Here is an 11564-nt window from a genome sequence, read left to right on the forward strand (position 1 = left end):
GCCGATCATCCACACCGCGATACCGCAAGGATACTCCGAGGTTAATTGAGAATCTCAGACGTGAATGATTGTCTGCGTGCGTCAATCCAGCCTCGAACACCCAGTCGTTGAAGTCTCTCCATCTCACAGGGATGACGCCCTGTCAGCTGTAAGCCGTCGCCTTAGCAGTAAGCTTAAATGAAAGCTCCACCAAGCTCAATCATGTTTAAGGCATGGATGCCTGGACGCCGACTCACCTTCTCCCGTCAATGGCGCTGCTAATCAATGGCAACTTGAGTCACTTGCACAGAAGATGCGCCTGAAATTCTTCATTTGAAAGGGGAAATGCCGTCGTTCATGAATTGTTGTGGTATTTAAGACCAATGCTAGTGAGCGTAGCCCAGCTGTGTTGGCGGGCTGATGGCGAGACAACATGGGCGACTTTGAGAAGCCTCACGAGGTGTGGACGAAGTTGTTTCATTCTTGTCATGCCACGTCTGATTGGTACGTAGGACCAAGTCCAATGAGTGAATACGAGGAAATAGACATTTCGTCCGTGAGGGGGAGGCGAACAACATATAGACTTCAAATTTCGTGAGTCAATGTGAGCGGCATTGAGATGCTTAGGCGGACCTCCGCAATCATGCGACACGAAGGGCGCTGAGCGGCGAAAAAGACTCCTGGACGGTGGCGGTGACCATACTCATTCTCAACATCGACGACAGCTTCGTTTGTCTTTACACAATGTTATCATAGGCTCCCGCATACACGATTGAGATTTAGATCTTTTCGATCGAAGGCATCTTAGGCACCTCCAAAGCAACCTTGAGAACATGAACCGCAAGGTTAGAACAGGCCAATAAACTAAGAATCCTTCCCGGCGCTTGTGTGGGATGGCCATTATTGTTAGGACGCGAGGAACTCCGCAGCTGCAGCACAGCACAGCCCCCGAGCTGAAGCTGACTGAGACCCTACCACCAATAACACAGATAGAAACTCAGTGAAGATCGTCCATCTCCCTTGGAACAAAACCCATCAGTTTCCCTGGTGAGAAGCTCTTGGGATTCCTGGTGTTGTGACTCGTAACAGCCACATCGCCGGCAGCCAAGTAGAGACCTCGACTACACAACATCCACGGTTGAAATAGAACAGTCGCAGAAATGGATCATTCAACAGTAGAGCCATTATCGCCTGTTTCGCGGCATCTCATGCGACCGGTACTACTCGTGCTGGCGTTCCTCTTCGCGCTCTTCGTCGCTCTAGTCCAGATCCTCACTCTCACGGCCGGCACCTGGGTAGTTCGCGGCAGCAACGGAGCTCAACATCTCGGCCTATCGAGCCTCGCCATTGTAAAGGTAAGCAGAAGACTCTGCCGCGACCTGTCACGAGAATCCCGCGAACTTGGAACTAACCCCACAAACCCGCAGTTCGAGGGCATCATCCCATCAGACACCAACCCAAACGCCTATCTCGTAACAATGCACCAATTCGCCGCCTCCTTCGCCTACACCTACCCATCCAAATCCCTCGCAGGCACCCTCGACTCATCCCCCCACCTCCCCTACGACCTCGGCGCCGTCGCCCACGCCCTCCGCCTCCCCGAATCCGAATGGGCATGCTACCACTACGCCCAAGACGCCTGCGTCAACAACCCCTTCCTAAGCGCCTTCCGCAACTCGTGGCTCATCCTGCCCACCGCGACAGTCAACATCGCCCTAATCTACGCGCTCGTGGTGGTATCCTACCTCTTCATCACGGAGCTGCTCATCGCCGTACGGCCGAGCTGGCTGCGGTGCCAGTGCTACTTCTCCTGCATCAAGCGCGTGTGTCCTTGTCCGCGCGGGACGAGGGCGGAGATTGAGGCGCTACCGGCCGGGTTTTGGGATCGGTATCGTGGGTGGTGCTGGTTTATGTTGCCGGCTGCTGCGTTTTTGCCGGCGTTTACGTTGAGGATGAATGGGATGCTGCTGAAGGAGTATGTTAATCGGCCCAGGGGCCTGGAGGGAGATGTGAATGGGAGGTTCGGGACGGGATTTGTGGTTTTGCAGGCGCTTTGTTTGGGGGCTTCGATTGCGGGGGCTGGGTGTATGGTGTTGAGGAGGCGGTTGGGGCGGAAGAGAAGTTGGATGGAGGAGCAGGGTGTTGGGTTGAAGAGGGGGGCGTAAGTTTGAGATCTTCGAAAGTCGAGGTCAAAGAGAAACATAGAAGAATGGGTTACCTCCGGTTGAATGAGAACTTTGAAGCTCTGATCCGATCCGATGCCGTGCCGGTCCGGGAGAGAAACCGGAGTTCCTAGGTGGAGTGTAGAGCCGGCAACCCGCAAAATGTCCACTTAAAGCCGGCGATGTGACGCTCGGCACCGCTCCACTGCGTCAGATCCGATCTGATCTGATCTCAGCCATGTAGTGAGCATTGGGTTACCTTGTGTGCGTGTATGCTTGTGTGCCTCTCAAGTTGTCACTCATAAGAAATCGCACCTGTCCAATTCGCACCACGCCTCGTCTCCAGCCCACAGATGGAAATGTCTCACTAGCTCGCCATTCTCTGGAGAACGGGATGCGACTAAGCCCCATTGACGAATCATGGCCTCATCATTCATGTTTGGTCCCTGCCGATCGGCTGTGGAATGTCTGTTGATCTCCGCAAGCGCATACCGCTTGCACCACATGCTGATGTCATTGCCCGCCTGAGAAGCTGTCATCGATTTACGCCTCGCATGAGACACCATTGCGCGAAAGAGACAGTGAGAAACCTAGGTTAAGCGGGTTAGCTGGTCTCGCGGATGATGCCATGAACTCGTCACAGGCAGTTGATTAAAACAAAGCTGAGCTCTGAGCTTGGTAGTCATCGGTTTCGGAGCTCCTATTCCTGCCCTTACCGGGTACTTTGCATTACTTACATCAACACATTGGCGAAGAAACTCTACAGCACTTGATCTTGTAGCAAACTTACTTCATCTCAAATTCAATTCTTGTTCGTCTCTTCGAAACAAAGAATACAATCACCAAAATGTCCCGCCAAAACTACGCAGTCCCCCTTATGGGCGCAGCAGCCCTCCTGGGAGGCGGCATCTACTACGTCCGCCAACCCTCCTCAAACCCAGGCGACGCCGCCCAACAAATCGCAAACAACGCAGACAACTCCCGATCGACCTCCGATGCCGTCACCGAGCAGCGTAAAAAGGCCGCGGACGCGAAACGCGACAACGGCCTAGGCGGCGCTGGCATCGGTACCAACACGGGCGCCACGGGCGGCGCGGAGTTGAGTACCGGCAATCGAGGCGGCAGTGCCGCCGACCGCGATACCCCCAAGGGGCCCAAGGACAAGTTTCCCTCTGACGCGGGCGAGATTGGAGGCGGACCTGGCAGGGGCAACTCGAATACTAGGGCGATTGAGACGCATGGTCCTTCTATGACGCCTGGGTCGAAGACGTTGACGGGGGCATTGAGCGGGAAGAGCAACGGGCCGAGTACCTCTGGAAGCAGTGATAGCGGCAGCTCGGGAGAGGGAATCGGGTCCAAGATACAAGGCTTCTTTACGAGTTCGAGTAAGGGGAACGAGAAGGTCAGGCAGTCTCCGGTTGACACCAAGATTGTGAGCCATTCGCCTGATACTCCGACAAACCGTGGTGGAAGTCCGTGGGATAAGGAGCGAAGGGACGTGGTCAACCACAACCGCTCATAAGCTTAATAAGACAATGACTTATTTGTACTACAGTCATCAGCATTAAGAATGAGGTCGTTTTTGATGTCGTTAACTCAAAAGTCTCAGAACCTTGCACCAAGCTTCTTCTCATGCTCCATCTGCCGCTCATCCACCACAATAACAGCCTTACCGCTCATCTTCCCCGTATGCACAAGCTCAACAAGCTCGTGAATCTTGTCCAACCCATGAAAGACATTCGTCTTGAGAGTGATCCCGTTCTTCGCAACATGCTCCATCAAGCCCACACTCTCCTCCCTCGAACACAATAGACTGCCCTTAACCCTCACATCCCGAAACACCAACTCCTGAAACGGAATCTTCACCTCGTCAGGCTGCGCAATCTGTACCACAGTCCCATGCATCCTAGTCACCGCGCACGCCAACCCCGCAGCAGAGTCCGCATCAGACAAGTTGAGCGTGGCATCTACACCCTCCCCTCCATTCGCGGCATCCCGCGCCTCCTTCAAGACATCCTCCTTTCCCCTTCTCGCATCAAGAACCACATCCGCGCCGCTCGCTCTCGTCAACTCCAATCCTTCATCCCTCGCATCGATGCCAATAACACGCAAGCCCAGAGCCTTGGCCATTTGGATCCCCAGATGGCCCAACCCGCCTCCTGACCCAACGATAGCAAGCCACTGGCCTTTCTTCAGCCCGGCCTGCACCACACCCCTCCAGACCGTCCTCCCAGCACAAGCCAGCGGCGCGGCACTGAGGAACGAGATTGCCTCTGGAATTAGCACGGTAGACCGGGAATCAACTTTGACATACTCCGCAAAGCAGCCGTCAACATGGACCCCGACGTGGCCTTCGATGCGACTGCAGTACTGCCGAAAGGTCTCCGGCGCGGAAGTACAGTCGAAGCAGGAACCACAAGGATGGAGCGGGAGACCGCACATGACTCTGTCGCCAACTTTGAAGTCGAAGTCCGGGGACGCGGCCGAGCCGACGGCGACGACGGTGCCGGAGCCTTCGTGGGATGCGGTGCAGGGGAGGGATGTGTTGAAGATACCGGAGGAGACCATGCTGTCTGTGTGGCAGTAGGATGCGACTGCTATTTTGACGAGGAGATCGTGAGGCGCCAAGGAGGTTGGTGAGGGTACGGGTATGGTTTGAATCTCGTAGGGGCTGTTGAAGGATGTCACGCGGATTGCCTTCATGGTTTTGGGGACGTTTGAGGTGGCCATCTTTGCGGTTTGGGTGATTGGGATTTGACTGAACTTTTGGAATCTTGGGTGAAGACAAAGGGCTGTTGTTCGTTTCGTGGGCAAGTAGATGTGCTTTCTTGCTGATGAAGTTTTGGGTTGAGATAGGATGGTGTTGTTGAAGATGTGATGACGTCGAAATTTTGAAATGGTTTGTTTAGCTTCCCCCGCCGGATCCAAGGCGGTCCGAGGCCGACTATCCTGGGCTAGGATATCGGATCCGATGGTTCACCATGGATCTGCCGAGTTTGATATTCTAGGAGAAGGCGACGTCGTAACCTTAAATCTTCTGGACCATGCACCGATGTAACATCACGTCGTCGGCCTCGTACAGATAGTTCGATGCTCTGATAATATTGCCGTTGGAACCTGGAGTGCCGAGAGATTCAGAAACTGCCCATCTACCGGATCCCATGTTGATAATGAATGCCGTAGACTGTGAGTCGCCTCAATGCGCCTGGAACTCATTGATGCCAACTGAGCGTTTCGTCAGACAGAGGCAGTGTGGGGAGGATTTCAACGGTCGTCAGGGAACTGAAGATTCTCCAGGTCGACGATGGACTTGTCTGTCACTTCCCTCTGCCCAAGATTCAGGCGCCTCTATCAACGGCTCGCCCACTGTACATGCATCCGTCTGCCTGTTGTTCTAACTTGAGATGGATGGCCCTTTGCCGGAGATCTTTCTCGGCCCAAGATGACTGCGCCCTGCGGAGGAAAGTGCGGAGGAATTCAAGCTCCGGAGTCTAAGCCATCCACCCCGGGAAGCGGCCGGCGTTCGGTGTAGCCCCGCCAATCGCTCCGGCCACCGGGTCCGCACCGAGCCACCGACGGGTCGGGTCACCGAGTCACCGGTTCACCGAGGTGAGTCGAACCCGCGAGGGTTTCTTATTCCCGTAGCGCTGCAGCATCGCTGCTCACCCTGCAATCTTCTTTTAAGCTGCCTACCCCAGTTTCAACCTTTTTAAGTAACCAAATTTCCGAACGCGAACTCCCACCCACCCAGGCATCGCGACAAGCATCTAGACCAGACTATCGACCTCGTCTGCTTTATAGGAAATATCAGGATAATGAGAGGACGAATGACACCATAAACACTAACCGAACATCATCCCCAAGCCCCCAGCTGTCCCAGTTCCACCCTTGGGTACTCCGTATTCGTCGACTGACTCTTCTCCCATCGCAAGCTTTGCGCTGACTGCGCGCAACACGGGATTCCTCGACTCGTCCTCTCGTTTAAGCTTTGCCAACCCTCAGGATGACCCCTGCTCCGAATCCCCAAAAGCTTAGAGACACCTCGAGACGTTTCACCGAGAATAATTTGCACCAATAAGCAGAGCGCAACCCCCCGGATAGGACGGCCGTGTTCATCTGATCACAAACCCTTTGAGAATCCGGTTAGCCGTCTTTTAAACGAGTTCAATAAAGCTGACTTGCGCCCCATCCCTTCACTTTTGTGCGGCGTCACGCAGACCAGGACCAAGTGCCGGCATCCCGTCTTGGGCCCGCGTCTGGGCAACTTACCATCATTCTGGAAGAAAAGAACTCCAGGTCCTATTCAGGAACAGGGCACACACCGCACGGCGCGAATGGGTCCGCCGTCGTAACCCTCTCTTAAGCCTTACAAGCGCACCCGTCGGCGGACCCGTTCCAAAGGGGAAGAAGTTGTGCACTTCAACGCAGGGTTACTAGTTGGACTCAGCTTCGTCCCTTTTTTCTCCCTCCCTTACTCTCTGAGTCTCTCGCGCCATCTTTCCCACGAGGCGCCAGACGCCTCAACTCGGGCCACAAGAGGGGACGAGTTTGCTCCTTTTACCTTCTTCATTAATATTACCTCCAGGTTTACTACCCGAGTTGCTGTGTACGGCGACTCGGGTCGTATTTGCGCGCCGAAAAAGGTAAGACACCTCCGCTGGGAACATCTCAGCTTGGAAGCTCCATACTCCGCCCTCAGTCCGCGTGGTCGGTGGCCCAACTCTCAGTCTCCACGATGTTGAAGACGGGCCACTCTCAACGATGAGAGCCCGCGATTGGCGGAGATTTTCCTTGCTCGACGACGGCCATCGTGAAACACGAAAGACAGAAAGCCCCCCATCCCCTCCTACGCCCCTTTCTTAGCACACAGCAGCCACTGAACCAGATTGATTGTATTGCGCCATCGGCTGGCCTTAAGAAGTGGAGAGGGGCGAGGGATGGCTGTAGTTTGGACGCTTTACGCTGGCAATCAACGGCTCGGTCTCTGCTTAGCAGCAGTGTCATGAGAGTACTACGACAACCAGTCTATCAGGTGAACTGTGTATGCCCAATGACAAAAGATCTGAACAGGCCTCTCCCCTTTACACTCATAGCTCAAGTCAGCGAGATGAGCCAGCGACGGAGATTCGAGGAACACAGCCACCAGGCCTTTTCGAAACGAAGCAGCGCCGTCTCTCCTCCGTGTGCGGGGCGGTGAGGAGCCCCGATGTGACCTCAAGTGCCGCTGCGAGCCTGCGGCTCGTCTGATTGTTGGTCTTTCTTTTCCTTGCCCTGCAGCCGCTCGCTAACGTAAAAGTCTACTTTATATGGCACACCACGAGGACCGGCCCCCTGTTGTCAACCTACGCCGCTTTCTCGTGATCGTCGTCTCGCCCAGGACTCGACCGAGAGGGGAGGTCCCGGTCACCCGGACGAGTGGAAACACCCTCGTTGACTGTGACTGGTGTATCTTCCATATTGGCGATATTGAGGAGGCGTATAGGCGATCGTTGGAAACAATTGAACCGGGGTCGAGGGGTTGCACTAGTTGATATTGGCTGGAAGATGGGATTTCCCACGTATCCCGGCCCTGACGGAAAGCTTGTCAAGAGTCAGTTAAGAGCCACTCTGCTGTAAGCCATTATAAGGCAACGCTTCCCATCCTGTGAAGGTTTTCGTCTCATCTCCTCACGGCACACACATCCCTTGCCTCGGTCTGAAACCTCGTCACTCTTTACAGTCATTCTCTACTACCAAACGATACGATGCGCGCCAACATCGCCCTTGTCGCCGGCTTCCTAGGCCTGGCCTCCGCCCTCCCCACCGATACCGAGAGCGTCGAGAAGCGCCAGACAGTCCCGACCATCTACCTCTGCGGCGACAGCACCACAGCCAAGGGCGGCGGTGGCTCCGGAACCGAGGGCTGGGGCCAGTTCCTGCAGTACTCCTTCTCGACTAGCAAGGCCAAGGTCGACAACCGCGCCATCGGCGGCCGCAGCGCGCGCTCCTACACCCGCGAGGGCCGCTTCGACACCGTTGCTGGGCTCGTCAAGTCGGGCGACTGGGTCGTGATCGAGTTTGGACACAATGATGGCGGCTCGCTTACGCCTACCGACAGTGGAAGGACGGATTGCTTCGGGGATGGTACTCAGACTTGCTCGACTACCTACAAGTGAGTTTTCCTGAGACCTCCATTTCGTGAAGAAAAAGATGCTGACAGTTTGTGTAGTGGTGTTGCCGAGACGGTTCTCACCTACCCTGCGTACCTCAAGAACGCTGCCAAGAAGTTCAACGCTGCTGGCGCCAAGGTATGATCACCGACTTGGATCTTTGATCTCACGTCGACGTTTGACTTACACTCATCTCACAGGTCATCATCGCTGCCGCGACACCCAACAACGTCTGGGAGACTGGCACCTACAAGTTCGGATACGACCGCTTCTTCTACTACGCATGGTAAGCCCTCCCATCCACTTCCCGTCCCTCGACGACCAGACTAACATCGTAAACCCAGGCTCGCCGTTGAGCAGCTCGGCGGCCCCTCAAAGGGCTACTACTTCGTCCCGCACGGCGAGTACGCCGCCCAGGCGATGAAGGGCCTCGGCGCGACCACCACCAACGCAAACTACCCCAACGACCACACCCACACCGCGCCCTTCCTCGCCGACGCCATTCACAAGTCCTTCGTCCTCGGCCTCAAGTGCGGCACCACCGCCCTCGCCTCGCTCGCCAAGAACACCACTGCTTCTCTGACGTCGACCTACCTCGGCGGTTGCGTCGACACCTACAACTCCACCGTCCACGCTCTTCTGCGATAAACGGACTATCTTTCCCGTTCATATTTGTTCAAACCTCCATCTCAAGTATATAACACTTGAATTCATGCACATACTACTTTAGGTCCTCGAAACTTGTTCGGAGTCGATGGCGATTGCTCCTCCGACCGGGGCGTACATACATCAATGCACATAACACTTCTGCTCAGCCTCTCATATTCTTCCCGTGTAACTTGTGACCTCGATTTGATTCCTCTTTGATACTCTGATGATCCCATCCGAATATCATCCAATAGAAAGCGCGTGTCTTGGCGACCTGATGACTAAATCTATTCAGATTCCAACTGAGTGTGTATATATGTGGGGTCACGTATCCCCCAAATCTGAGGAAAGTCACTTCACCAACAACACCACCGGTCCAAAGCATTTGCCGATACCTTTGAACATCTATGCCATCACATGTAATGTCGACTGCCGATATCTCACCTCCACTTATGAGCTTCAATGGAGTCTCCGCCGTGTCTACTCAGATGACAATCTTACCCGAAACAAGCTTTTTCAAACAGGGGCGTGCGCCTGTGTCACGAAAGAGGTATCCCATCGAGTGCTGAATGGCAACAGTACATCCCCCCCCCAATTATTACCCACTTTTCCCCCTCACAACAGCGATACATGACGGTACGTCATTTACCCCTATGGGTTCCTCCCTATTTTCACCACCAAGACCGACATTTTCCTATGTGATGAAACGTCGCGATGACTTCTAGCGATTCCGAGGGGTCGGTACGGTCGTGTATCAACGTCGCCGTACTTCCCGAAGACCTAGCCGCTGCCTGTACTGCTGACTGTACACCCGAGAGATGCGATAATGCGGTCGTACGCCCATATGAGCCCCCATCCCTCGAAAGGGGCAGCGTATTCAACCCCTTCAACGTACCCGAGCGGAAGCCGACAATACGAGAAATAACTCTGTTCCGTGGCAACAGCATATAAGGGTCTCGCGGAAGAGCGCCTCCGCCTGCGTTGCGTGTAATCGGCCAAAGAAGGCGCTTAGCGAAGTCTCAGGAAACTCACGATCCCATAGGAAGAAGACGAGGTCAGGGTGTGAGCAGTGTGGGGTTGCGATTTGTAACTCAGAAGATTGCTGGTACCTATTTCATAACCAGAATATATAGACGGAAGAGGTACTAGAAAACTAGGCCTTTTGATTGGTTGGAAAAAGGCTTGGCTGGTCTCTGAGTGGCTATTACCCCTCACTGGATGTACTGTTGCCATTCAGCACTCGATGGGATATGCTGATTCGTGACAGCCTGCGCTTCCTATACCAGCTGAGGTCAGGGCCCGCAACGAAGAGTCGGATGATATCTATGGTACGAGCTTCGATCGCTCACCGCCTGTTATATTCTCTTCCCTAGGATTGTTTGTCAAGTACGGGGGCGATGTCACGATCATCGAGGCCCAGACCCAGAAGATGGTGTACGAGCGATTGCAAGGCAAAGTACCCGTGCCCGAGATCTTTGGCTGGGCGGAGGATGACGGGCAGAGGTTTATGTACATGTCCTTGATAGAGGGAGTGACTTTGCAAGACAGGTGGCGCGACTTGATAGAGGACGAGAGGCGCGTCGTTTGTGAAGAACTCAAAGGAATGGTAAGGGCGCTGCGAGCTTTGAAGCAAGATAGTCATGATCGATTTGTTGGCGAGTGGATCAAAAGCTCCGTTATACTTTGCAAGCCATTCTAACATGGCGTCCCGTCCTTCAGGCAGCCTGGGCAAGCAACCCCTGAACGAGATCTTGACATCCCACCCAGATCTCAGAGGACCATTCGTAGGCTTCAATGCCGTTCAGCAGTTTCACGACGCCTGCGATATCGAGATTGATGGCGACATGCAAATTGTGTTTTCACACGACGATCTCGTCCCGCCCAATGTCGTCTTATCGCTAGGGCCAAATCCGAAAGTGGCAGCCATCATTGACTGGGGCCAGGCAGGATGGCTTCCCGCTTGCTGGGAATACTGCAAGGCAAAGCAGGTGAGGCTCAATCCGAAGGATTTCAGTGATGTTGTCGGCCATTTTGGATCCGGTGGACGACGAGACATACTACCATCCTTGGCTACGTTTTGTGTTGTCCAAGGGCATTTAATTAGCACCTCTTTACTGAATGAGTGTTCCCTCACAAATATGAAGATGATTGTGATGTAGAGCAGAATGTCGTTCATTGATCATGGAAGGTAGTAAAAGTTACATGGTGATCTGACATGCTGCCCGTGACCGTCTATACTACCGATAAATCCATCACACATAGCAGGCATGTGTCAAGTTGGGATGTTGACGCAGGGTGGAAGCTCTCAGAGGCCAACTGCAGTTAGGGGTAGAATGATGAATTACTGAAATCTACTCCTCCCTCGACGTGTACTCCCTGCGCTGTATATATATCTGAGCTGCTCCTTTGTTGCTTGGACTCCTTACTACCTCTGACTAGCCCCTATCCGGGAGGGCTCTGACAGCATGATACTAGGAATGATAATACACGCGAACATTGAGACCAGAAACATGCTGCACTAGTCCTTCCCTCGATTAATAGTCTTGAATGCAGAAAAACCCCTCCACGCTAGAGAATGAAAGATTCACTTCTCCAAAGGGTTTCCGTTTGCGACATGCGAAGTTGG

General features: G+C 54.1%; 6 protein-coding genes across 6 annotated transcripts; 4 read left to right on the forward strand and 2 right to left on the reverse strand.

The window, feature by feature from the left end:
• Positions 1 to 1187: 1187 nt before the first annotated feature.
• BDP81DRAFT_465080 (uncharacterized protein) lies at positions 1188 to 2144 on the forward strand (the record flags this gene model as incomplete). Its single annotated transcript, XM_060594230.1, has 2 exons — positions 1188 to 1334; positions 1407 to 2144. The coding sequence occupies 2 exons, from the start codon at positions 1188 to 1190 to the stop codon at positions 2142 to 2144; spliced, it is 885 nt and encodes a 294-aa protein (XP_060439743.1).
• Positions 2145 to 2879: 735 nt separating this feature from the next.
• On the forward strand, positions 2880 to 3704 carry BDP81DRAFT_117105 (uncharacterized protein). The gene has a single exon (XM_060581552.1). The coding sequence runs from the start codon at positions 2989 to 2991 to the stop codon at positions 3661 to 3663; it is 675 nt and encodes a 224-aa protein (XP_060439744.1). The 5' UTR covers positions 2880 to 2988; the 3' UTR covers positions 3664 to 3704.
• A 42-nt stretch (positions 3705 to 3746) lies between these two features.
• BDP81DRAFT_331336 (uncharacterized protein) lies at positions 3747 to 4583 on the reverse strand (the record flags this gene model as incomplete). Its single annotated transcript, XM_060585495.1, has 1 exon — positions 3747 to 4583. The coding sequence occupies one exon, from the start codon at positions 4581 to 4583 to the stop codon at positions 3747 to 3749; it is 837 nt and encodes a 278-aa protein (XP_060439745.1).
• A 54-nt stretch (positions 4584 to 4637) lies between these two features.
• Positions 4638 to 4871, reverse strand: BDP81DRAFT_331546 (chaperonin 10-like protein; the record flags this gene model as incomplete). Its single annotated transcript, XM_060585514.1, has 1 exon — positions 4638 to 4871. A coding segment is annotated over one exon (234 nt), but the record flags the coding sequence as incomplete, so codon positions are not given.
• A 3014-nt stretch (positions 4872 to 7885) lies between these two features.
• On the forward strand, positions 7886 to 8938 carry BDP81DRAFT_331435 (GDSL-like Lipase/Acylhydrolase; the record flags this gene model as incomplete). The annotated part of the gene is made up of 4 exons (XM_060585504.1): positions 7886 to 8292; positions 8350 to 8428; positions 8491 to 8576; positions 8635 to 8938. The coding sequence occupies 4 exons, from the start codon at positions 7886 to 7888 to the stop codon at positions 8936 to 8938; spliced, it is 876 nt and encodes a 291-aa protein (XP_060439747.1).
• A 1169-nt stretch (positions 8939 to 10107) lies between these two features.
• On the forward strand, positions 10108 to 11290 carry BDP81DRAFT_117145 (kinase-like domain-containing protein). Its single transcript, XM_060581553.1, has 2 exons — positions 10108 to 10597; positions 10662 to 11290. Exons 1-2 carry the CDS (start codon positions 10368 to 10370, stop codon positions 11095 to 11097), a joined length of 666 nt encoding a protein of 221 aa, XP_060439748.1. The 5' UTR covers positions 10108 to 10367; the 3' UTR covers positions 11098 to 11290.
• Positions 11291 to 11564: the final 274 nt, after the last annotated feature.

Source organism: Colletotrichum phormii (genome assembly GCF_030913505.1).
Source record: "Colletotrichum phormii strain CBS 102054 chromosome Unknown BDP81scaffold_27, whole genome shotgun sequence".
NCBI classification, from domain to species: Eukaryota; Fungi; Ascomycota; class Sordariomycetes; order Glomerellales; family Glomerellaceae; genus Colletotrichum; species Colletotrichum phormii.

What these genes read in the sequence shown, in the direction of transcription:
- BDP81DRAFT_117145 (XM_060581553.1), top strand. Translation starts at nt 10,368, where the DNA reads ATGGTGTACGAGCGATTGCAAGGCAAAGTACCCGTGCCCGAGATCTTT. An exon ending in CATGATCGATTTGTTGGCGA is followed by an intron (nt 10,598 to 10,661) that starts GTGGATCAAAAG and finishes TCCTTCAGGCAG; the next exon opens with CCTGGGCAAGCAACCCCTGA.
- BDP81DRAFT_117105 (XM_060581552.1), top strand. Translation starts at nt 2,989, where the DNA reads ATGTCCCGCCAAAACTACGCAGTCCCCCTTATGGGCGCAGCAGCCCTC.